This window comes from Dromaius novaehollandiae, chromosome 2 (genome assembly GCF_036370855.1).
Source record: "Dromaius novaehollandiae isolate bDroNov1 chromosome 2, bDroNov1.hap1, whole genome shotgun sequence".
Classification (NCBI taxonomy): domain Eukaryota; kingdom Metazoa; phylum Chordata; class Aves; order Casuariiformes; family Dromaiidae; genus Dromaius; species Dromaius novaehollandiae.
In genome coordinates this window covers 12,646,482-12,671,900 of record NC_088099.1, presented here as the reverse complement: position 1 = coordinate 12,671,900, position 25,419 = coordinate 12,646,482, and the positions used below count along the sequence as shown (strand labels likewise).

Sequence of the window (25,419 nt, the reverse complement as noted above, 5' to 3'; positions counted from 1 at the left end):
ACCAGGTTTCTAACTACATATATTTGTGTCATAACCTCAGTGGGGTTCACGAGTTCTTGTCTGAGAATCACTGTACTAGAGAAAACAAAGCATGGATACCACAGGAAAGATCTGCAAAAAGATCTTTTGCATGGTGGAAAATAAGCAATCATCTGAGGTCAATCCACTGGTGACTATGTTGCCAGTGATTTTTGGCTGCTAGGATTTTTTTGTAGAGATTAGCAAAGAGCGGAGAGAAGAGGTTTGGATATGATGGCTTCAAAAAGATTAATACCAAATTTCAGTTTACCATATTAAATATGACCTATGAACAACTTCCATCCTACCCGTAATGGGAAGAAGTCCAAGGTTTCGTCGCCTCACCTTTTTTTCACCCCACATGGGGCTGTTTTCTGCCTTCTTCATCTATGAACATAGAAAGTACAGATGAGAAAGGAGTTCAGTGAATGAGGAGACTGCTGTGTTAAGGCCCTTGTTCCCGCTCCCTTCCCCCAGTAGAGAGTTCAGTCGGTGGCTCTTGCACTGTACTTCAGAGCTCCAAAGAAGTGCTCTAACACACAGACAGTTCACCCTTCGCGTGTGTGGAGGACACAAGAACCTGTTTTCACATTGTCTGGACTTGTCTTGCAATGAAAAAAAAAATCCAAAGTTGAATTCATGTTTGCATAACTTAGATTTGACAAAAATCTCACTTGTATGCTTTGGATTTTATTGCTTGTAAAAGCCCCTCAGGCACACAGGGCTATTAGAGAATGTTTTCTCTTGAGAACCTAACCAGTAGCTGCTAAAATATACATCATTTTGCATTATTTGCAAAGGATGTTACTATCAGAATATCAAAGGTCCAAGAACAGAAAGAGTTACTCAGAAGAGCGAATAACTTTCTATAAATCATACATCTAACGATTTATGTTCTTTCCTGCTCACAGGATAGCCACTAGCAGAGAGTGGTTTAATCAGATTTATTTGTTATTCGAATGCATTTAGCAATTTTTATTACTATCACCACAAGTTCTCTATGAGAATTTGATTCTTGGTATGCATTATTTGGGCTCTGTTACTTCGTGGAGATTGCAGGATAAACAGCCCGGTCTCATACCTATTCCATTACTGAATTAGAGCAAACACTTCTGGCATGAATACTCATATTATTTGGCTCAGGCAGGTGAAATTCTGCAATTTTATTATAAAGGAGGTCAGACTAGATCTTGGTGGTTCCTTCTGGCTTTAAAAATCTATGCATTTATATGTGCAAATTTAAAATTTGGGCTCTGTGAATCCCCAAATAACCTACCCTAAAAGAGTGTTAGCTTTCACACTCACAGCTTCTGCGCATATCACTGTGTAGCTGAAGTGAGTTCAGTCTTTTAGAGCTTTAGATTTTAGGATTAAACCACATGTTTTAGAGATGAAATTCATTGATTACATTAACACCTAAGACTGACTTTTGTTTTCCTCTGTAATGTCTTAACATTGTATGCATTTGGGCAAAAAGCAGCAATAGCCTGAGCAAAATAATTTTGAAAATGATCAACAGTTTAGGGAAAATTGTGTCATTTAACATTTTCTGGATGCTAACCTGAACCTATATTAAGGCCTTGATCTCAACAGAGACATCCTTGGTCAGCATAACGGTCCTAAGAGAATTCAGGCTTTTTGTGACAACAAACAGGAACAGCTCATCGATTTGCTTATTAAAAGATCAGGGCAAGGTTAATGTTGCTTTTGGTAGAAGTTTCCACAGTTGCGGTCCAGGAGCAAACAAATTTTTGAAAGCAAACTGGCCCATGTATACACACACTTGCGCACACACAAACACAAAAGTTTAGTTAAAGACGAGGATATCTCTAGAGTTCAATTCCTCTTTGAGGATCTAAATGCAATGACCAGACATTAAGAAAGTTCAGCACTAAATTTGCAGTCTCAGATCCTGGGACATGTTCAGCCCAGCAAGGGTTGTGAGGCAGCACACACTCACACAGCACCCTCTAACTCCTGCAGGCACTGGTGGGCCTCACACAGATAAATAAATGCATACATGTATAAAATAAGAATTTCCAAATGCTTCTTTTTCTTATTCCCATAGCAAAAGAAATACAAGAGACTGGGCAAAATATTAAAGAACATTACATTTCCCTTACTTAGATTCCTCGCTGCTCTGGGCAGAGTTTTTGCCCAAGATCAGAGTCCACCAACAGTCCATAAACCTTCTTCTCTTCCATACATTTTGTCCTCTGACTCATGGAAGCACCGTCTCTGCTTCCTCTGACACAGCTCACCCCTTAGTCCCATCGTGCCCCAGTTTAACAACAGGTACCGCCTCTCCTCCTTTTCTGCACGAAGGCTCTTGTTCATGCTCCAGGCTCCTTGAGTTTATGCATCTCATCGCCAAGACCTGGCTCCCTTCTTCTTCCATGCAGAGAAATTGGAGAAACTGGTCCTCCCAGCATCAGCCAATCCATAATAGCAGAGTGTTTCCACCCGAATAGCTGCACATAAAAGTTTAAAGAATGCCACTGCTCATGGTTTGGCAGATAAGTGAAGTAGTGCTGGGAGCACATGGTGGAGGCCACTGGGGGTTCCACAATACGGCACTCATAGCGCAAACCAGCATTCCCAGGTCATGCATGGCTGCAGCACCTCCACTGCCTCTACCTGCAAATTATTTTGGGTATCTCAACCCAAGTATTCTGTGCTAAGGTTGATTTTAAGAAAATAGTGCTTATTTGGGTGTCTCATTGGAGACCAAGTTCTGCAACATACTGCTCTTCCCCAAGAACCTCTTCCTTGATACACCTAAACAAGGGGATTGGAGAGCTTAAGCTATGGCAGAGCACGTTTGTGCTCTCTGGATAGCCACTTGATATATTTATTTGGGAGAGATGCCAGCTTGCTGTGCAACAAACTTGCATCTACACAAACTAAAGTGTGCAGGCATACTTCTAAATGCATGAGGTGTATTGCCCTGTCCTCCTTCAGACGCGGGCATCTGCAGCTCCCCTCGCAGGGTGCAGGCTTGGGGAATGCACTTACCCAGGATCTGGCGGGGAACAGCCCTCACAGACACTGTCTTTGTACAGCAGATGCAAGCTAGAATTCAATGTATATTTTGTTCACTCTGGCCTTAAAATTGTTTTCTTCCTACCGCTTCTCAAAAGGTCACCTTTAAAAGACTGTTTTTTTGTTTTTTGGGTTTCTTTTTTGCCACCAGGTTAACGGTCATCCACTTCCCTGTACTCCACAAAAACAGTGCCATTAAGCCCAGAGGCTAAATAAGACTTAGAACATCTAAATTATACCTCACCTGTACAATGGCAGAAATGGGAAGAAAGGACCTCCAAGCTGCACATTACAGCACTGCCAGTCTATTCTTGTCCGATGGCTATGGTTTGTGGGGCTTGGGCCCATAAGCTGGAAAACAGGAATGAATCTGTATTGCGAGTACGTTCAGAATATTGCAAGGCAACGTGGTCCTAAAGCACTGTTTCAGGATTTAGCCATAGGAATCTGAAATAGCACTTTACAAGATCACTTGGGCACATTAAGCTGTATTTAAATGTAGCATATAAAAATGAAAGACTAAAAGTCAGTGTTAGAAATTGGCTTTCTTAGATCTATTTTAGCGTTAGCCTGTCAACCAGCGCCATTGTTAAAAGGAGACTGAGCCTGACAAGGTAAATCTTAAGAAAAGCTACTTCGAAGGCTGTGTATTAATGTAAATGAAAATCAATTAACACAGCCAGATCTTCAATTAGGAATGATTTGTGCACATGATTTGTAATTCCCTCTCTTAACCCCTTTCTGTGTGACTGAGATTTCAATTTCAATCCTTCACCACAAGGTATATTCCAGAAAACATATAAACCACCTACTGCTAAAATACAGATCAGAAACTAATGCACCAGTTCCAGTTTCCAAACCAATAATAGCTAAATAGTCATATAAATAGGAACACCGCAGGTGCTCTGCTGAGCACAGACCACCATGAATAATGATTTATAATGTGTGAAGCACAGAAGGAATTACTGGTAATGGAGTCGGGGGTACAGCAGGTTAACGACACGCTAAGCAGTAAGATGTAAAGCTGTTAATAACGATAAAAAGTGCATCTTTTATAAAAAGCCGTAACCAAATAAGCTTTGAAATTCATTAGCAGTATTTTTTAGCGGATGAGGTTTCCAAAGGTCTGTGAGAGACTCTCCAGTCCCACCGAGCTTCAATGCAGCGTGGACACCATTCCTCAAAATGTTTGGAAAGCATCAGTGCAAATTTCTCCACACCTCAGTTTTGAAGGGTTTTGGTGGCAGGAGCCTATGAACATTTGCTTTGAATAACACCACATGCTCTCAGTCCCTGGAGATAACACACGAATGGACTGGCAGACGCGGCACTGCCAGTCACATCAGCGTCGCTAGGGCTGTGCCGCGTGCCGGCAATATTTTTATTGTCTGCATTTTGGTTGGATTCAGGGGGAATTCGGCTCGCGCGGTGAGCTGGCGGTCGCGGCAGGCCAGCGAGGAGGCTGCCGTGTGTTTCTTCCTCCCCCAACGCCTCTCCCGGGGTGCCCGGCTGCGAGGGGTGCTCAGGAGCCCCCAGCGCAAAACACGTCCTCTAATTAAAGAAAGGCTGCCTGCTCCAGGACACCTTCCAGTTCCTCGCTGGCATTTCGGTGATTGACAAACAGGCAAAAATATATTTATCTAAGGATTATCTATATTGAAAACCGGATGTGGGATTTTGTCTTTGTAAACAGAGCAGTAATATCTGCTATTTGAACAAAATGAAGGGTATTCTTTCCTTCCATTTAAAGCACCAAAAGCTCCTGTATTTACGGAAGGAGGGGAGACATTTGGTTTTATTGATCCTGCTGGCCGAAGATGATTTGGATTTTTTCGAAAAGATCTGTGACTAAGGGAGCAGTGGGTTGATTTTCTCTTTATTGGAATGGTTATTAAGAAGTGCACGGCATATAAGTTATTAGAGAGATGCTTGCCCTTGAAAACAGCCCTTAAAATCTTGCACAATTAGGAAAAATCCAGAATGATCCAGCATATTTCTTCATAGTGAGAAAAGTCACTTTGATATATTGAGGGCCCAAAATGTAACACTGCATTTGCTGTGAATAATAATTGTATTTTGAAAAGCTACATTTGAAGCGAGCACTTTTTTACAGATGGGAACACAGCTACTTCCGTTCACCTAAATTAGGCGACAGAGAAATAGCTCTTTCAGAAATGAACACCCTTACTGATAGTTTTGCTGCTGCCGCGAGAGATATCAATTCCTATCGTCCACCTATAAATAATCCCATAAGTGCTTAATTATGAAAGGGCTGAGCTGGTGGTTACAGCCAAGTGCATTATCCATGTGTGCATGTCAAGGGATGAAAAGTAGACAGGATAAAAGACCTTCCCCCAAATTGTTGTCAATTAAATCTATTGTTTATGCAAAATAATGAAGTGGCACCCCTCCACAGCAGGTCTCTTTAGCCACAGAGCAGAAGCAGACTAAGACGGTGGGAATTTCCCCCGTCTATGATTTCCAATAATCTAACTCCCTTGACATCTGAATCCCTTTCTACGCTAGGAAGAACAAGTTCAGAATTAGGCAGAGAAATATCGTCAAAGGAGAAGCAGGTTTCTTGCAAAGAATTTAAATAAAATAATCATTATTGCTCCATAATTTATGATCTGAACACAATCCCCTATTTTTGTAAATAAAGCTCAGATGATTTCTTATGTGCACATATTGCTAAAATTTCAGTACTGTTGAACATATGTTGTTTTTTTGTTTATCTGATTTTTTATTCTCTTTCAATCAAATATACAAGTTTGGTTTTTTTTAAAGGAAATGTCAAATGCTGAAAACAACACTGAGATCTTACAAGTTTCCATCTGGACAAAGATATCACAGTCTAATTTTTTTACTCAGCTTAGAAGCTCGTCTGAAGCATAGTGCTGTTTGCTGAACTCATCTCTATTTCTTAAGCTTGGATTATTAATTTTGCATCCTGATAAGATATTTATGCAAAGAGGCAGCTAGTTCTTTCCTTTAAAAGTGATATTATTTGCAGAAATGACCACACTTTTTTTCCCCCAAATGAAGTTATGCAAATCTGATTGACTAAAGTAAATGTTTCATAAAACCAATGACTGTTTAAATTGTGGGACTAAATTGTTTGTATATAAATATTACCTTTTATATTCCATTTGAGTTTTATGTAGATGAACACATTACTTTAATGACCTGCATTTACAGAGGGAGACAGGGAGAGTCTGACTCTGAAATCCTCAGCAACCAGATGGCTGCCTTTTCTTGCATGAGATTAAAAGATGTTTCTCATTCACAGCCCTGCTTCGGAGGCAAATTAATATAGCCAGCTAAATTGCTTGTGTTTTTGGAATAAAATTTAAAGAGAACTTTTTAAAGCAATTGGTGTCACAGGTTCCTAGAGCAGATTGCTCTCCAGGTACAGCATGCTGGTTTTAAACATTCAGTAATTAATGGAAAGTATTCCGTGTTAATTGACTGCTTCAGGAAAGGGAAATATAATGACTCCTTATTAATCATGAAAAGAGACATACAGCACGGAGGCACTGCAATAATTGCGCTAACGGTTGAGAAATGTTAATTAATGAAAAGAACAATGATGTAAGAAATTAGCTACATAATGCTTGCTGCTAGTGGAGACTGTGCTCTAAACACATTATTTAGCATGGCAGCCATTGGATGGTGCCTTAAATAGCAGGCACCTTTTACCCTTTTCTTCAGTCAGCTACAGAGATCCAAATGTTGCCAGTGTTTTATTTTTTAATGAGCCAAAAGATGCTCTGCAAAATTATATTTTTCCAAAGAGTTTTCAGTTTGAGCTCCTGAACTCAAAACTATTCAAACAGATTGACAGTGTTCGACTTACATAAAAATATTATGCAAGTATAAGAGAGCATGTGAGCATTTGTTTGGCGGGGAACAACTTCTTGTTAGATGGGCTGAGCTAGATAGGTTTGCTAGAGAAGATAACTTAGAACTAGTGTTCAGTCATATTTGTGCCTAGCTTTATGTAAAAATTCATAGGATATTAAAATGTGGAACAGTTCTGGCAACTAATCCAACAGCAGTAGCAAGCAGCTCACAATCATTAATGGGCTGAAGGCCCCAAGGTTTTCACCATCACTCTGTTGAACCTTTGAGACAGCAACAAGGGGAGACACATTCATCAGTCTGAACACTTTTGAGTGGGTCAAATTATCTGTTACAAACAAATTGCCTAAAAGTGTAGCTCTTTTTTAATTCTCTCTCTCTCTTCAGGAACAGGATTTGATTCTTATGAGCATCCTCATATTTGCATGGTAGTTTTTGCAAGGCAGTGTCAGCCTGTGAGGTTTCTGCAATGATTCACAATTTTGTGGCAGTGTTATTGGTCACCTAAGTCACACAGCGTTTTGCCTCTATGACTAGAGGACAGGAAATTTTTAAATTTAGATAAACTTGTATGACAAAAAGTAAATAAAGGTAGAATAACAAAAGCCCTCACACTGCAGGTGTCAGAAAAAAATTAAAAATTCTGCTAAAGACTTGTGCTAAATGAACTTTCATCAAATCAAAATGCTTTTATAGAGAATAGCTCTCAACAGGAGGCTTCCGTCTGCAACAGCACAAGAGAGGAATAAATCCCTTAAGCCAGTGGTGTCACAATAATCTAAAACCATCAGGCCTACAGGTGTATAATAAAATAATCTGACAGCACAGGGCTTCATGCACTGCGGTGCTAATGCAGCCTTTTGCTGGAATGGCCCAAACAAATCTAAAGCTGGAGGGAGGCTCGGTGGGGACCGATGAAGTGAATCCTCCTGCAAGCCGCTGATGCCAGGACGGGCACAGCCTCTCTTGTGGCCTTTCCTGCACCCACGTGTTTTATCGCTCCTGAATTTCTTTTCCAGATGGAACATCCTGGGGCTTCAAGGTGCTCTCCTCAGCTACTTCATTGAGCCCACGTACTTGCACAGCGTCATTGTGGGAAGCCTCTGTCACACTGGTCACCTTTCCAGGGTAATGAGCCATAGGATAGAAGACATTGGTCAGCTGCCAGCTTCATATCGGCGTAATCAGCTGCTTCTCAGTGGTAAGTACACACCTGCCTGCAAGACAAACGATCCCCTTTCCCATCACTAATTGCACCGGTCACCAACAGGAAAGTTAGATTCTTCATACTTGTTTACATCAAGTTCAGTATCTACCTCTAAACTGCACGTTTCTAGCTTTCATTCCCCTTTAGTAATAAAAATCTGCAACATCCTCCACAACAGGTTGCAACCAACGTCAGCCCCCAAACAGGGGAATTCCTTTGTTGCCAGTGAAGTTCGAGGTAATATTAGTGGGAAGAAATGGGAAGGACTCTTGACTTGAGAGCAGCAGCCATAGCACCTAACTGGGGCGCAGCTCCTCTCTTGTGCGTTACTGGAGTGTCAAGGTTCAAGTGTCTGCCTGTCTCCAGCACCTCGTTTCTTCTCAGTTCGCACTGAGGGCTTTGCCCCATGCTCACTCAGCCAACAGCTGGGGCAGCTTAAGAGGTTAACACCTAGCAACAACTGCCCTTCTAGAGGTTGCCATCACTGCAGGAGGGATGGTGGAGTTTGATATCTTTGAACTCCTCAGCTGCAAAGAAAAGACACTTGCTGAAGGCCATCAATTAGTGAAGCATTTCAGCAGTGTAAAAGTCTGTTCTTGTAAAGCATTGATGAACATGCTTAATTTTAAGCATGTAGCCAGCATCCCTTGAAGTTGGTTGAAATCTAAAATGAATATGCATATGCTGGCAGTTTCCTGAATGGAGACAAAGTATTAAATGAGGAGTTTTAGGCACCCAGAGATGTCTATTAGAGAAATGGGCCATACACCTATACTACCGCTGGAAAATTAAGGCCTCAAGTCGTTATAAAGGCTGCCAGTGGTCAACTGGTAAGACATACGCCAGGGACAGCAACTGAACCAATCTCTGCTGGTTCCCAAAACACAAGTTAATCATTAGCCCGTGCCTTTTTATTTTCTGAAAAGTAAGAATTTGTAGAGTAAAGAAAGGGATGAATTTAAATTCAGTTCCTCTTTTATATGCAATGAGCACAAAAAGATGTGTATAAGTGAATAACAGCCAACATGGAAAACTAGTGCTATACTAAACTGCTCAAAGCAGAAAAAAAGTGTGAGGCTGAGCAAAAGATTAGTAAAAAACAGGAAGGAAATTTTCAGTAAACTTAATATTCTTCAGAAGAGTGCAACACTTAGCCAAATCAACCTGAGACCGTCTGACACTGTACCACAATCTTCTTTGCCCATTCTCCATTTGTAGAAAGAAAATGGCCTTTTTTCTACCCAAAGAATCGCAAATGGCTACTGTGGATATGTGAAACAAGTGCAAATTAATGTACTTAACACATTAAAAAATTGCCAAAGTGAATAAGGTTTATTTAATCCACTAAATAATTACTGTGTCCTAGAGAGTGATCAGATCATTTCAGAAGACTTCCAAAGGAAAGGTAAAGGCCCTAAAAGGATAACACAAAACAATGTCCAATAACCACGGTAGTAAATGTCCTTCACTTACTCCATCACTTTGTCCCAGCAATATCTTGCCCTTTTTTTGCTTTTCTCTCTTTCTATTCAGCCCTTACCAGACATTATTCCAGCATGAAAAGCTTGACTCACCACTCTCAGGTGATGACACAGAAGCTTTCTGCTAGTAAAGAATTAAGACTGATGGGCAAGTATGAAGAAAAACGAGATTTTTCTTCTCTTACTGCCGCCTTCTCCAAAACAAAAAAACTTGACTTTTGTAATAAGAGGCAGGAAGATGGTGGAGAGTTTCTCCTTTGGCACTGTGCTCCTCTTACACTCAGCAAGCTCTTATGTTTCTGTCTTCCCAGCCTCGCTCCATAAGGCAGTCCATTTCCCCTCCACTCACTTCTTCCCACTCAAGCCATTCCCTTCAAAGACATCTGCCATACGCCCAGATTTTCTCAAGCACATCCTCTTTTTCTGCCAAAAAGTGTTGTCCTACATGAAACATGAAGATTTTCTATGTGTGCTCAGGATTTCTGGACCTGCAGCTCAGTAGCTTCAAGTAGGCTGCCAGGACCGGGAATACCAGAAATCTCCAGCGTTTCTGTGTGTGTCTCTGGGCAGTAATGCCCAGCAAGTCCATCCCATGTGGGCCCCTGTGCACGCGCTGGCGGCGGGCAGTGCATAAGCAGCAGTGTTGACATGTTAACATCATTCATGGTGCACCCACCACACTGCATAGGCAACGTGCTGTCGTCAGGGCAGTCGTAGGCAGAAGTGTACCCTGGAGTCCAACAGCTCCCTCGCAGCCTGTTTCACAGAGCAACCACATTTTTTCCTGCTTAGATTGAAAAGCCTTCTGCTTTCCACCCACCAGACCAAACCTGCCCACCCTGAGCTCTCTCCATGCGGTACCTCCCGGCTCAGCAAGCATGCGAACATGCTGAGCCAGGAGAACTAGCCCCTTGCAGCCTAGCCCCATGCACGCAACCCACCTTCAGTGCCCTTACTCAGAGCCCCTGCCCCTTCACTAGTTGCTAGCAATCATGTAGAGCAGACAGGCTCTCAAAAGAGAAGGGCTGTTTGCTTATGCTGGAGGCTCTGCCTTCTTGGCAGACCGTGGGGCAGCATTGCTGTCTGCTGAGGCTGCTCCCCACAGTGCTGCAGCCCTAGCAGCCCCCGGCATGAGCATAGGCAGGGGAAACCATGTTTCACTAGGTGCACTACACAGTCATGGTATTACAAGTACAGCGTGGTCCCACCAGTCCTGCAGGAAGCAGCTCAGGGGGTTCCAGATACCTTTCAGGCTACTCTTACGGCTACCACTTCTCCATCCTAGCCTCTCCCTGCCCCAGGTCTTTGGACCTTTCTTCCCCATGCCGCCAACTCCTGCTTCCTTAACCCCGCAACCAGGCCCCAGCCATCTGGCTGCATTCCAGCAAGTCCCATAAAGTGTTGAAAGCCTTCAGTGCATCATGAGGATTGTGAGTGTTAAGGATCTTCAGCTCTGCACAGGATCAGACTCTTATTTTATTCTCAGACTCTGATAGTTGTTCTTCAAGAGGAGTTGCTGAGACAATAGGATGTCAGGGATACAGAAATGAGAGGTAAGGATGCCTCAGTGGAGTACACCATTGCCTTTCACAGAGTCCTTTAGGTTCCTGAGTCATGAGAGTGCTGGGTTTTATCTATTTCATGTTCTTTTTCTTTACTTTTTTTATTTGTCCTTGTGACAAAATTAGTTTGGCTAAGGAAGAAGGAGTGATAGTTTAGCCACCGGGGAAATTCTCAGGTTCTGTGTGTTTTAGCACATATGGTGCATGTATGTTTTACAAGGTGAGTAGGCCAAAAGGCTTATCCTTTTTTGAACAGCTTATCTCCATTTTTAACTCTTCAGTGCAGCCAGCCAAAGAGAAAAGACTGTGTAGTGCAAGTATCTGGGAAACTCAGCACGCCGGACTCCTCCTCCTCTGCTTCCCATGCTGCACCCTGTCCCTGACACAACTCACCCTCCTCCTCTTCATCCCACACGCTCATCATGGGAAGGAGGAAGGGATCTACAGCCGGCCAGGAAAATCTCCCCATTTCCCAAACCTGGCTGTTACTGTGGCAATGTGCCACTGCCCACCAGAGGCCTCTGGGTCTCCCACTGGGGCACATGACAGCATCCTGTGTGGTTTCTACCCGCCCTAGCATCATCTGACTACCTACTTCACCAGCATACATAAGGCCAAAACCACAGCCACTTTCGTTGTGTCTCCACAGGGTACGGGGAGACCCACCTGAACTGCTCAAAGACTGAAAACACAGTAAGAGATTTAATAAGGGACATAACCACAGTGCAGATGCTGCTATGCTGGTTTGGCACTGCACAGGAGCCTAGTGGCTCATATCTGGCCCCAAGCACATATCTATGTCCATGAGTCATTGTCAGAGATTTCAAAGAAATTAGAAATTCATCAAAGGGGCCCTGATGTTGCTTTAAATATCTGCTTGCTTCATAGCTGGCTTCTTCCTTCTCTGAGATGTTTGTTTGCAAAACTTCCCCTTTGCTTTCCGTTCTGTCTGTGGGTTTTCTTCGAATGAGGAGAAGCAGTGGGAGGAATCTGCCTCCCTCCGTCTGCGTTGTTTTCATCTCCCAAGCCATTATTTGTAATCGTCCCTCCCACACACACCTGAGGGAGCCAATGCTGCAGCCCCGACTAAAACTTACGTTGCTGAGGTTTGCACTGCTTTTCTCTTACCTGGAAAACTCTGACGACAACATGTTCGGTGACTGACGAAAAGGGCACCCAGCAAAAGCCACACAGAATTTGTTAAAGCCCAAACCACAACAACCGCGACCAGGCAATCCCACCTTCCAGATTCCTCCCAGGGATCAAGCCAGCAAGGGATTTTAAATTGCAAGTGTCCTTCCCATACAAGGATGCCAATTATTTTTGTTACCTCGTCAATGCAGTGCTAACGTTTCAACGGAGAGTCACAGTGTGGGATGAGAGATCCTGAGATGACTCCTTTGCCCCACAGAAAAATGGACAGTGAGATCTTCCACTCACACCTGTCCCAGACAGATGGAAATTCATTCTTTCACTGGGATTACTCGTGGGTGGTCTTTTTAGAAGACAGAAAAGCCCTGTGTCATTTTTATTTCCTTTTCTCTTAAGACCAAGACTATTCTGAAGGGTATCCTAAGGAGGCATGAGGTTTTGCTAGGAGAAGGAAGAGAATGGGGACAGGTTTTGGTTTATATGTCAGAATACTCAAATTTATATCATTTGTACAAAGACTCTTTTTTTCCTTTCAGTTCCTACAGTCTCTTACTGTTTTTTTTCTTTATTGTGTTATTTTCAAGCAGGATATTTTACATAAAGGAGAGAAAATGATCTGGATTATTTGGGAGTTACCTTTAAAATAAAGTCAGGACAATTATCCTTCAGGGGAAAAATATTTAAAAAATGCTTAAAAAGAATGAAAAACCATAATAATCAGAGAATATATCCAGGCTTGCCTTCCCATTTGATTGTCGCAAGTCTCATTGTGTTCTTTTAAGCTTCTGCCCTTGCATTCAGAAAATGATGTGAAAATGCCTTCTACTTATGTAAATATGTATATTTATATAAGATAGCTGAGAAAAGGAAGCGCGAAAGCCTAACCTGCACAGACACTGGGGCAAGCTGACGGGTCTTGCAGATGTCCCCCGTAAGCGTCCACCTCAGGCAGCGGGCTGGCCCGCGGGACCGGGGAAGGGGCTCATCATCCCCCTAGGAAGGGCTGCGGGGCTGGTGAATGGGTGCAGTTTCTCTCTCTTGCCCCTCTCTCGATGCTACTGTGATACCAGCTTGATACCAGATGCTAGCGTGATACCAGAGAGAGGGCTTCTCTCTGGAAAAAGCCAGCAGAGAGGTTTTTCTGGTTCCCAAACCAAATCTCTGGTTTTTCCCCCTTCTCCTGCATCTCCTGCATGCCATGGGAAGGGAGAGGACACTCTCTCCTGGTTCCCAGACTGAATCACTGGTAGCAGCAGACTATCATTTATTAATTAAATAACCCTGCAGAACTTCTGTCCCTCAGCCAGTGCAGACGATCGTCCCAGGGGAGAGCATGATGCAAGTGCGGCTGCCCTGACGGCAGGCATGGACGGCCCATGTGCCACGTGGACATGCCCTTGTCCTGCCCCAGCCACCCCTTCGCCCAGGCCCTGCACGGCTTGCACATGAACGCGAGCTGCTCACTGCCACGAGGATCACCCGGGTGCTCTGCAGGGCCTTTCCCTGGAATGGTTAATGGTCATCTACATGTGCAACAGTCCGGTCAGTTCAATTCCCATTTCTTCTTTTCCCCGGTCAGTGTATCTGCAGCATTTTTATTGATTTAATGACCTGTGGCACCTTTGCAAGGCAGGAATTATCTGAGTGTTTGCTGTATTTTTTGGCACTCAGCCTTTTAAGCTTTTGGGTGCTATCTTGACAGAGATTGGTGCATAGTGTCAAACAGCAGATTCTGATCTGTTTGCATCTTGTTCGATGTAGAGGTATTTGAATAGCACCAGAGAGCTATCTGATTTTCAAGTTTTCAGTTTCTATTCTGTTGCCTAGGTGAGCTGGAGTTTTAGATGCAGACTGATCTGTTATCTCAGAAAAAAAGAACTGAAAGAGGTGTTAATATGATATGAATGTGTTTACAAATCCCAGGTGAGGTTATGACTTAACCGTAATACTCCTCTACACGATGTGGCGAGTTCACTTGTGGTGACCAAGACCATTTCTCTGGTGCAAGCTTTGTCAAAACTACAAAGTGGTTGCATCATCACATTATTTTTTTGTCTGTAATGGCCCCTTTTCTCTCTCTGTGGGTGCTCAGTCCCATTTCCCCGTGTTTCTCATGGCTGCCTCTCAGTGCAGAGCGGACCATGCCGGGAGGTGTCTGGAGCAGAAACAGCATCCTTCTCCCACATTAATTCCCGTGCTCCAGCACATCCCCACGGCGCTGTCTTCTCCTGAAGGTGAGGTGCCGCACAGCCCTTCACCTTTGCCATGATCTTGCCCAGCTCGCTGAGCAGCTCACTGTGTTTGGCATGTCCAAAAGTGGCCACGGATGCCGTGTTTTCCATCAGTGCCGACCTCCTTCAGTTTGCACTGAAAACAGCCAAAGCTCATGGTGTGTATCTGTTCTGAAAATGAGATCCCTGAACACAGGTGGGAAAGGACTGGCTTTAATCGCCCTTCTTTAATCTCATCCTCTCTAAACACTCCGAATCAGTACTTCTCCTCTGCAAAAGCTCTTTGAAACCCTTCAGTGGAAATGCAAAGGATCCTTCTCTGTTGCAGTCTGCCAAGGAACAATAAAAGCAGTTCGCCATCAAGCTGTGAGAACAATGAGATGTTATCCTGAGCTCAGCTCTAGCCAGGGACTCACGGCAGGACGGGGTAATAGTCAGCCTGCGCTGCCGTTTGGAAACAGAGAGTCAATCCTGGCCTCCGCTCTGCAATGGCCAGCTCTGCCAGGCAGCGCCTGCCCACTAGGGCAGTCCCGAGCTGCCAGCTCACCAGGATGGCCCTTTTTGTCCAGGTTTGTGGGGTAGTGGCATGCAGAGCAAATTAGTAGAGAGGGAATCAACAGCTGGCTCCAGACACGTTATCAAATGCCCACATTTTCTGAAATATTCAGACTGCTTCAGGTTACCCCATCTTTTCCAGGCTGGGAAGGTCCAAATGTTGGTTCTCAGCTCCCAAAAGCACTGATGCCCACTCTGGCATTCATCCTGTGCTGGAAAACAAACCAGCCGCTTGCTTTATTCCTCCTATTTTGTTGCCAAGACTCATCTTCCCCTGGTTCCAGATGCAAGAGGAAGGAAAGAAAGGGGAATCACAGAAAGGTGGAACTCTGCTAAATACTTGTAGTTAAGAAGGAACAGGAATTTAGCTGGTCATGCATCTCACTCAGGTACACATTTACATCTGACCTTGCAGGCCTGACCTCCTTTCAGAGTCAAGGGAGATCTGGACCATGTAGGCAGTGGACTCCAGGGCAAGATTCAGACATCTAAAACTGGCCAAGTGAATGACATGAAGGGAACCCCAGGTGAATGACGCTGTCATCACTGTAGCTATCTAAAATTAAGTAAGATGCATCCCACTCCATCCTAACCATCTCTGAAACATCACCTTCACGACACTAACTAGCTCTCTAAGAGGTTGATGTATCTGTTTAGGGCAGGAATCTGGCAGGCAGACACAAGGTGGGGAGCAGGAGTTTTCTGTTTAGGCCTGTGATATGTGCAAGTTCTTTATCAACTTAGATCTCAACATCTGTCTGTGGTGATGCATGTTTTGTAATTTCTTATCCACCATTTGCACCACCCAAGATCCAGTTCCCATTGCAGTGGAGGCCCCAGCAGTTAATACCAGACAAATACACAGGGCCAGAGAGAGCTCACCTTGAGGGACTAATGGCAAAAGCAGTATGCTGCTTAGGTCCTTTTAAAGATAAGTTACTACAATAAAGCCTTTCCGAAAGATTTCACTCAGCAACTGTAACACCGCTGTCAATACCATGCAATACAATTTAATGGGTTTCTTTAGGCTAACGAAAGGTTCGCCCGCCAAGTGGAAAAAGATCTATATGAAATAGCTAAATTATGTCACTGAAAGGTGCTCAAAGCGGTAACATTTAACCGACGGTGACATCGATATCTGCAGCGCACAGTGATGGTGCGTTCACCCGGAGGTGTTTCACGTGCACGGAGACCTGCCGCGCTTTCGCTGCCTCTGAAAGTTTAGAGGGCTGGAAATTACGGGTCGCCTTCTCTCCTGACAGGGGTCAGTCACGCCGAGGCTCGGCAGCCCGGAAAATCACCCGGCTTCAGCGTGAACTGGATCGCAGGGACCGCCGACCTGGAGGTGATCAACGCCACGATGGGAAAGCGGAACTGCGGGAGCCCCTCGCGGCTCTGCAAGCGCATGCTTTTCGCTCGATGGGCAAAGCTTTACGGGAAGGTAGGCCTGGCACAATGACAGTCTCCAGTCCCAGGGTGGGCTAATCCTTACCCAGGGACCGAGCCTTTTTTGACAATTTCCTGATGAAAGAGCAAAGTCCAGAGGTTTCCTGCGTTCCCCCGGTGAAGACCAGGAGCAGGTGGAGGTCATCGGGCACCACGTACCCGCGGGAGGTCAGCTCCGTAGCAGAGAGCACAGAGAAATCTAACAGCAGAAATTCATGCAGGTTTGAAGGGGAAATGGGCATTCTGGCTATTCTTGGCAATTGGGGCCATTTTCAGACTGTCGATGAAATGCCAAGAGAGTGTAAATATTCATATAACCACAATGGGGGATTTTTTCACGTCTCATCCCAGCTATCTGTTAGTTTCTGAGACAAGTATCCAAATTGTCAGATCTTCAGGGTCTGAGGGACAAATTCATCATTGCCTTTGAGGCACCTACCTCACTTCTTTGCCTATACAGAGGTTTAGACTCTTAACTTAAAACTGCTCCGGAGTTAACGGACTAAAGGGGATGCTGTGGATTGCCCCTTCCTCTCCTCTTCCCCGCTGTCCCAGCTGTCTCATGTAATACTGATAAATCCATATAATGACAGAGCCGCTGCTCCCAAGGTAAGTTGCCAGGCGCTGAGTGCTCTCACATTTCATGACATTCAGCAGCGGCACAATTTAATGGCATTAAAACTACAGGCTGTACTTAATTAAAACGGTCAACAACCCTTGACAGCCAGCCCAGCTGTCTCTAGGGAAAATGGCTATCAACTCCCCTTATTTGAAATGGCACCAAAGTCAATATACCCTCCCTCTTAACATTATTCTTCCCACAGATAGCAGACAGTGGCAGGACAGATGGATGGCCAAAAACTACAAGGTGGAGACTAGGGGTGTAGGAAATGTAGGAAGAAACTTGGGGTGGAATAAGGAGATGAAAGTAAAAGGGTACGGACAAGAAAGGAGAGCGAGAGGGAGTGGGAAGCAGTAGGCAGCCGTCTCCTGCTGGGGGGTAGGTGAAAGCTTGGGAAACCTTCCTCTGACTAACAAGCATGGAGCCAAGGAGATGGGGGTGTGAAACAGAAATGGGTCTAACGCAATAAGAGTGGCTCTTTCCTGCATGCAGGCTCTGAAAACAGAAGACAGGAAAAGGGTATTTCTAAAAATTTTGACTCAGTGCTGCAATGTAAATGAATGGGATTTGGCAATCTAGCAGCTGGCAAATGGTCTCAGGCATTTTCCTCTCCTTATTCCCAATTCTGAAGTTACCATTTTCCCTCCTGTCTGACACTTTGAGGAAGTGCTAGGGGAGAGAAGGATGCAGATAGTGAAGTGGCAAGCCAGACTCCACCACTTCCACAAGAAGCAGCAGGGAACATGTGAAGTGCCTCTCCAGCCTGCCTACTTTCACTGCCATAATATTATTTTGCTATAATGAGGCTTGTCAAGAATTGTCCCCCAGTGTAGGTAGGATGGGAGAAAAGGAGGACAACAAGCAAAGTTTTTATTTAGTACCAAAATCCTTATTCCTTTGGGGAAATGAGTGAAAAAGAACAAGGTAGAGCGATGCCAGGAAAGTCTGCAGCCACTTCCACTGGCAAAGTCATTCGGGAAGGCAAAGGACAGATGGGGAGGGGAAGGTGTGAGGATGAGGCAACTGCTTTTAGGACAAGTCGGTCTGAGGAACCGCGGCAACGCAAGGCCAGAGAGAGCCCCAAGGGGTGGTTCTGCTCTGCCAGAGACCTAAGAGAAGGAGGGTTCATCCATCCCTGTCAGGGGCACAATTCAGCCTAATGGGGTCCCTAACAGGAGCAGAAGTGACCAGCCTGAGCTTCATGCCTTGGTGTCCATCACAGTTTGGTGGTGTAGGTCCCAATCACTGCTGTATGGCAGCTGGCACTGGAAGGGGGGGTGAGAAGCACTCCTGCTAGGACGCAGACCAGAGGGATCCTCATGGGAACAAATACTGGGCCAAACCAGGCACCAGGGCAGACCCCACAGAGAAGTACGGGGACTAGGGCAAGGAGAACCAAATTGCACCCAGCTCACGCTGGGGATGGGAGCTAAGGCAGTGAAGGATGCGGTAAGCGCGCTGCCGAGCAGGGCACTTTGCCTTTGACAAGATGAAGTGTTCGGTAATGCCACTGGGAGAGATTGCAGCATGGATTGCCAGATGTTTTGGGAAGGGGATCTCTGTCCCTGGGGAGCGTGCGAGCAGCTGGAGGGGAGCAGCCACTGGACATGTTAGCTGGTGACCCGCTTACACCTCGGCTGGCAACGTCTCCCTGCCTTTTCTGGCTACGGCTAACGCATCCCTGAGGAGAGCAGATCCGAGATCCGTGGTGTGTGCCCAGACAGCTCCACGCAAAGCAGACCAGCTCGTTTCAGGTTGCACATTAGCTGCTTCGCCATAACCTGTGTTTCAGTGTCTTTCCTTTCTAGAGAAGAGGAAAACAGCGTTGTTTACTCACAAAGGCTGTGTTTTGAGGGTGGTGGTTTCCTATAGGGTGCTATTTCCCTGGCTTGTAAGTGTTGGACTTTCACCTGTCTGCTTGCTACAAGCCATTTGTCAGACTTTGATTTCTCTCACATAATGTCAAAGACTCGCTGCTGGTTTGACTGTGTTAAGACTTTGGCGGGTCAGAGAAGGTCACTTATTTAGTCCTTCTGCAAAACAAAAGGTGCTTCCTTGTGCCTGTGTGCTCCGGGTGATTACTGGGCTGCAGACATGCGTCTTTGCCTCCCAAGACAGCTCCTGGCAGGCGTTTCAGGTTTCCCTTCCGAGCGCTCTGCTCTATTGCACCAACCCTGTTCCCTCCCGGCGCCGCGGCTCCCGGCCCGCACGGATCCCCATGCTTGAGCTCTGCCTGATCCAGTGCAGGTTTCGCAGCATTTCCAATGATAACAGATTTGGGAGGGAAGAGGGGAGGAGACCCTCTTCCTTTTGTCTCTTAGTATTTACTCTGACGATCTGAAATGCTGAGCTGCCCTGCTTCCCAGACTAACTTAAACACATTCATTTAAGATTCCCAGAAAGGATTTTTTCCCTTTTTTTTCCCTAAAATCCACCTTAACTGAAAAGCGGATTTTTGCCTTTGTAAAGCACACCGTGACTTGCCATTGACCCTTGCTACCGCTTATGCCCGCTTCGAGGCACGGCTGTTTCCCTCCTTCCTCTTTGCATTCCTTCCACAATGTGCAAAACTGAAACAATGTCACAGGCATTCATTGCTTTGCTGGGGTTTTTTGTTGTTAAACCACAAGCAAACACACAAAGCACAGTGATGGTTTGTTTGTTGCTTATGAAATGTAGACAGGAAGATTATACAGCTACTGAAGCCTCCTGTTTCTTTTGGCTTGTTGGTTGATTTTTTATTATTATTTTATTTTTTCCCCTTCCCTGATTTTTGTTCTGCAGCTGAGCACACGAATACCAAGCCATGGAGACATGCCATCAGTGTACAGCGAGGCAAAGCTGGTGGCTCAGACGTACCAGTCTGTCAAGCAGCAGCTGTTTAAAGCATTTCAGAAAGCAGGTCTGGGCACCTGGGTGAAGAAACCCCCAGAGCAAGATCAGTTTCTACTAACTGTATAAATCACTTGACACCTTTGCTACATGACCGGATCAAATCAGCTGGTGAGAAGGCGAGGCAGCACATGTGAGCCGAGGGATCCGAAGCAGTTCAACATGTAATAGCAACTTCCATGGGAATATTTTCTTTTAATTCTGTACTGGAAATACATAAATATAAATGTGTCTGATTAATGCACTGAACTCGACTTTAGGAAACTGCTTTTTCATGATCCTTCCAAGAACATACCTGCCCAAATTATAACACCACCCCCAGCAAAGATTCTGCTTTTCGCTGCTTATTGCAATTGGTATTGCGGTTTATACAAGCAGCATCTCGATTTCAGATGCTGGCAGGCCACCTGTCTGTTTAAAAACAAACAGAGTTTGTTTTCCCTCACACAGTCAGTGCAAGAATCATCACTGAATAATGGAAAATAGTAAGCAAACATTGCAGTACCCCAGGCACATGGCATGACAGCAGGTCACAGAGCATCCATAATCATCCACAAAAAGATGTCTATCCTCTATGCAAAAATCATCCTCTTTTTTGCCTAAATCTGTGAGGGAGAATCTGGGCCTCAAAGATTTGCACCATTTCCAAACTCCATTTTCCACTTTTGGATCTGAGCACAACGCTGGGCATCAGGAGTCCCTTGGTTTTTACACTTACGCCTCCGACACCTTGCTTCCCACCAAATCTTCAGTTACGGCCATGAGTTTTGCATTCTGCAGCCCTTAATTATCCAGACCCAATTTGTAACCCTAACCCTTAGCCACCAGCCAGGCACGGGGCCGCCCAGGCCTCCCTCGGACGTGGCTGCGGAGGCAGGTGCCCTTCATGGGGCGACTCGAGCCCAAGGGCCTGCGGTGGTGCGCGCCTCCGTCCAGGCTGGAAAAGGAGGCTGGCATGGCCATACTCCCAACGCTGGAGTTTCCGGTAGCTGTCCGAAATCAGACAGGCTGAAGCTGGGACCCAGAGCCCAATATTTCAATGCTCATGAGGATCCACAGTTTTAGATTAAGCTGATACAAATTGAGGATGCTCGGCAGACCTGAAAACTCAGTGGGTTGGGTAGCCACAGCTGAGACATCCCAAACCAGAGGGCACATCTGATGCTCGGCTCTTTTGTGCCTCAGTTTCTCCATCTGTCAAATGGGGATAATACTACTTACCTGCTTCTCATCTAAGGAACGTGTCAGGAGTAGAGTGCTCTGGTCACACAGCCACGTAAGCCAGATCCTGTCACTCTTACTGCACGTTTTACCTCTGCACATTGCCCCAAGGACATGATTACAACAGATGGCACCACGGTCTTGGGTAAGGTTTTACTCAATAAAAGAGTTTTCAGATTCTAGCTCTGTATAAATGCTAAGTATTACTATTATTCATATTCAGCTGCACTCTGAAAAGCAGGTAGGGTTTTTCAGTTAGAAGAAGAGTGATGCCTAACGGTTAGACATCTTCTTCATAACTATGACTTCAAACAATCTCGAACTTCGTCAGAGAGCAGAAAATACAGTCATGGGAGAACGAAGCTTTCACAGTCCAACTGCAGAACCAACCTTCAAACACTGTATATTTCTTTGGGGTTTTGGTTTTTTAAATGACAGGATTTGCGGGTATATAACTACTGTTTTCTTTTTATTCCTGTGATTCTCTTTAAATCTGTATATAACACGCTGCTACTGATTTGTGATAATTGTCTTGGTATTTTCTCAGAACTGTCAAGCTGAGTTACTTTTCAAACAACACAAGGCTCATATTTTTTCCATGTAATTTCCTTTACACGGGAAACTGTTCCTATCAATAAAGATAGATGCTCTTTGTATAGGGTTTATCATGTTTGGAGAGCCATATACAGTAAATACATTGTTTATTGATGCCCACAATAGAATAGCTACAGTATTTTGATGAGATTTTATTTTTAGATTATAAATTACAAGATGTATCTATAGTGTCTTGTATAAAAACAATTGTGATAAACTAGAATTTTTAAATTAGATAAAGCAAAGCTCTCCCCTTCCAGAAACCTTTTCAACAAAATAATACATTCCATATTAACTACCAAAAATATTAAAAAAAATCCTTAGAGTAGAAATAGTAACAAAAACAAGAATCTGAGGTGTCTGAATAATGCAAGGATTCTGTGATAACCACTTTGTCCATATGACCTCTTCTGAGTAACAGTCGGAGTATCTTTGCCATTTTCTGGAGCCTCCCATTACCCTCACACGGCCCCTTCCCTTAAAACCCTGGTGCATGGTGGGGGCCATGCAGGGCCCCGCGAGGCCACAGTGGGCACCAGGCCGGGGCAGCGGGGACGTGGCATGAGGAAGGGGTGCCGCAGGGCACCAGAGCGGCATAGGAGGGCACGTGGCCCGCTGATGCCATCTCTGTGTCCCAGAGGGTTTGAGGAAAAATGTGGCCCCTGAGAAAAAAACCTGAGCAGAAAATGGTCCGGGGCAGTGCACCTCCTGCCCAGCCCATCCTTGGGCCATCTGCGAGGCCTGTAAGCCCTGGTGATGACCACCTTGTGGGAATGGAGGGACTGGGACACCGCAAGGAGGCAGAAACCGTGTCTTCTGCCTTCCCTCCCTAAACTAGTCTTTATCTAGCACGTGAGAAACCTCCAGGCTCCTTCTTCCATCTCCCCTCTCTCCTTCAGCCTGGCATGGCTCCAGCTCCACAAACGCTAACACTCCCCCAGCCAGTGCTGCAGCGAATGGGACAACAAAAGGCAGCAGCTGGTTATTTCTAAGGACAAAAAGAAAAGCGTGGTGGGATTGAATTATCCTTTGTTGCAAGAAATACGTAAATGCAATCCTGGATTTGACTGCCAGAATTAATCTAGCAGCAGGGACCTAACTGGGTCCCTGCTGTCAGTGGGCATCCGATGTTGCACCTGCTTGCACTGGGGTTGAATATGACCTTAGATGTCTACTTTTTCTCATTATGTGCAGTGATAGAGAGTGATGGGACCATGTCCCAGAAGCACATACAAATAACATTCAGCATTTCCTGAAGCAAAGGAAAACTTACTCAATAGTAATTCTTAAGTGAAGATTATGTACATAACACGCATGAGTGAATGGCAATACTGTACTAATGGATGTACATTTGTAATATTTGTAAAAAAAAGAAATAAAAAAGACAACAAAAGAAAATAAATCTGAATTTACATATGTGAATTTGCTGCTAAGTTCTGTAAATTGCACTTCAGTGATATCTGATAAGTGAATGTTTCTGTTAAGTGAATAAAATACCAAGTAAAATTGTTCTTTCATTGTTTGTTGACCATTTTTCACTATGGCTTAGAAAGTAATTTATACATGCTCTAAAATGCAAATATGTGTTTTTACAGACACCCACTGCAGTTCTGTAGACAATTCTCTCTGTTCTCATTCAGTTTGGATTTGCTGCATCATGGGAACTCTACACCTGCACTGAGAGGTGAATGTGCCTTTCAGTGCAGAAGCAGCCTTACAGGGGCACAGCCTCACTCTGGAAGAGTGAACAGGGTCCATCTCTAACTCAGTCTTTCCCAGTTACTCTCAAAGACCCTTTTTAATAAAAGTTAAATTTGTCTTTACAAACACACACTTCATGAGACTCGCTGCACAAAGCTGCTTAAGAAAACTAAAGGGATAGACAACAGGTATGAAGGCAGTGCATCTCCTTGAAGAAGACATCTGCATCTGTGAGGTGGCCTTGGCTCACTCTTGCATTAAACTATCAGTATTCAGCTAGAGCCAACTGAAGTCATGCTGAGCCTGTCTGACACCACCCACGCAAGCTTTAGTATATAACCATGACCCTATACCTTGAGGTGGTTTACCCCTGCCAGTCTTGATAAAGATCACTGGTGTTACCGCCTCCAAAACCTTTCAGAAGAGCCCACTGTCAAGGTATATACTAACTGTATGTATTAACAGTGAAAATTGTCTAGGAAGAAATTTTCCCGTCCTCCTCTTTGTGACAGATTTGGTTCCAGGATGAAATCAAACCTGATGGCTCTCAAGGACCCCAGCCAGTTCTGCGGTCCCCACAGCCCTTCACTCGCTAATATTGAAGTTGGTGCTGGGCCTGCACGTACCATCCCACAGGCTTCATTCCCCAGGACAGAAGGGCAGGAGCAGGGGCTGTACATAGCTTTTTTTTCAAGCTAAGATTTTGCTGCAGTTGTTTTTCCTTAGCTCAGATTTGCATCATTAAGTATCTGGGTGAGATAAGGAGGAGGGGGGAGAGTAGAGCATTTGCAGGGTGATGTTTTCTGCATAGAAAAAATCACTTTGAGCCGACCCCATTCTTCCACCCAAGAGGGATTTTTGAACTGGGCAAAAAAAAAGACTGATTCTTACTAATTATAAGTCTCAAGCTGTATTTGCATACATAAATTGTATGGCCATAACTGGATATAGGTAAAATAAACCCCATACTCTATCCCCTCACCACAACCTTAGACACAGTGGTTATTTTCTACCAGTAAAAAACGGATATGTCATTTTCCTAAAGAGAAATGAGAGAAGTTGCACCAGTAGAAAGCTTGTTTGTGCTTCTATCCATGCTCCAGCTGATGAATTTACCATCATTTTGTTCTCAAAAAATTGAAACCCGCAAACTCCTAACTTGGAAAAAGCCCTGTGCAGCATAGGCTTCCTCAGCAGAGGTGCTCCAGACAGGGTGTGCAGAGAGCAGCACAGAGCTGAGCCAGAACCAACGCCAGCGCAGGTGCAGGGACTGCACAGCCACAGGGCACAAATCACAGCATGTGCCATAAAGTGCGAATGAGAGCAGGGGGACCACGGTCCCCAGGCATATTCCTCTCCACACCCCCAGAAGACCCATACCTGGTGCATCGTAGCAGCCTGGGAGCCCCAAAACTGTCCACACCTGGGCAGTTTTGCCACAGCTGAGTTCACAGTGGGCAGGCTCCAGCCTATTTTCTCTTCCAAAAGTAGCTGCTGCTGCCAATCCATGGCAGAAACAGTGACACAATTTGGCTGCCGAAAACAACTACGAAGCAGTCATTAGGGTAAATTATATGGATGGATTCTGTGTTTAATCTCATTAAGTTTAAAGGCTAAATACCAATACCGCATTTAAAACTTTACAGGCATACACCCCACCATCATCAAGCACAGTAATTTCTTTTCCAACTGTATATTGGAAAAACAACAGCATAAAACATGAACAAGCTAATATGTTGACTAATAGAGGGCTTCAGAGAAGTGCCTGTTTTTCAAATAAATAAGTCCTTCTGCTGCAGTTAAATCTTGATAGCCATGCTTGTGTGTTGAAGAA

The 25,419-nt window shown here is 44.7% G+C and overlaps 1 protein-coding gene across 1 annotated transcript in view; it reads left to right on the top strand.

The window, feature by feature from the left end:
* ADARB2 (adenosine deaminase RNA specific B2 (inactive)) overlaps positions 1-23,406 on the top strand; it is a 326,098-nt gene extending 302,692 nt beyond the window's left edge. The window contains exons 8-10 of the mRNA XM_026103332.2: positions 7,941-8,122; positions 16,372-16,550; positions 19,962-23,406. Coding sequence (XP_025959117.2) covers positions 7,941-8,122; positions 16,372-16,550; positions 19,962-20,138 — 538 coding nt within the window. The 3' untranslated portion in view covers positions 20,139-23,406. The remainder of the gene's footprint in view (positions 1-7,940; positions 8,123-16,371; positions 16,551-19,961) is intronic.
* Positions 23,407-25,419: the final 2,013 nt, after the last annotated feature.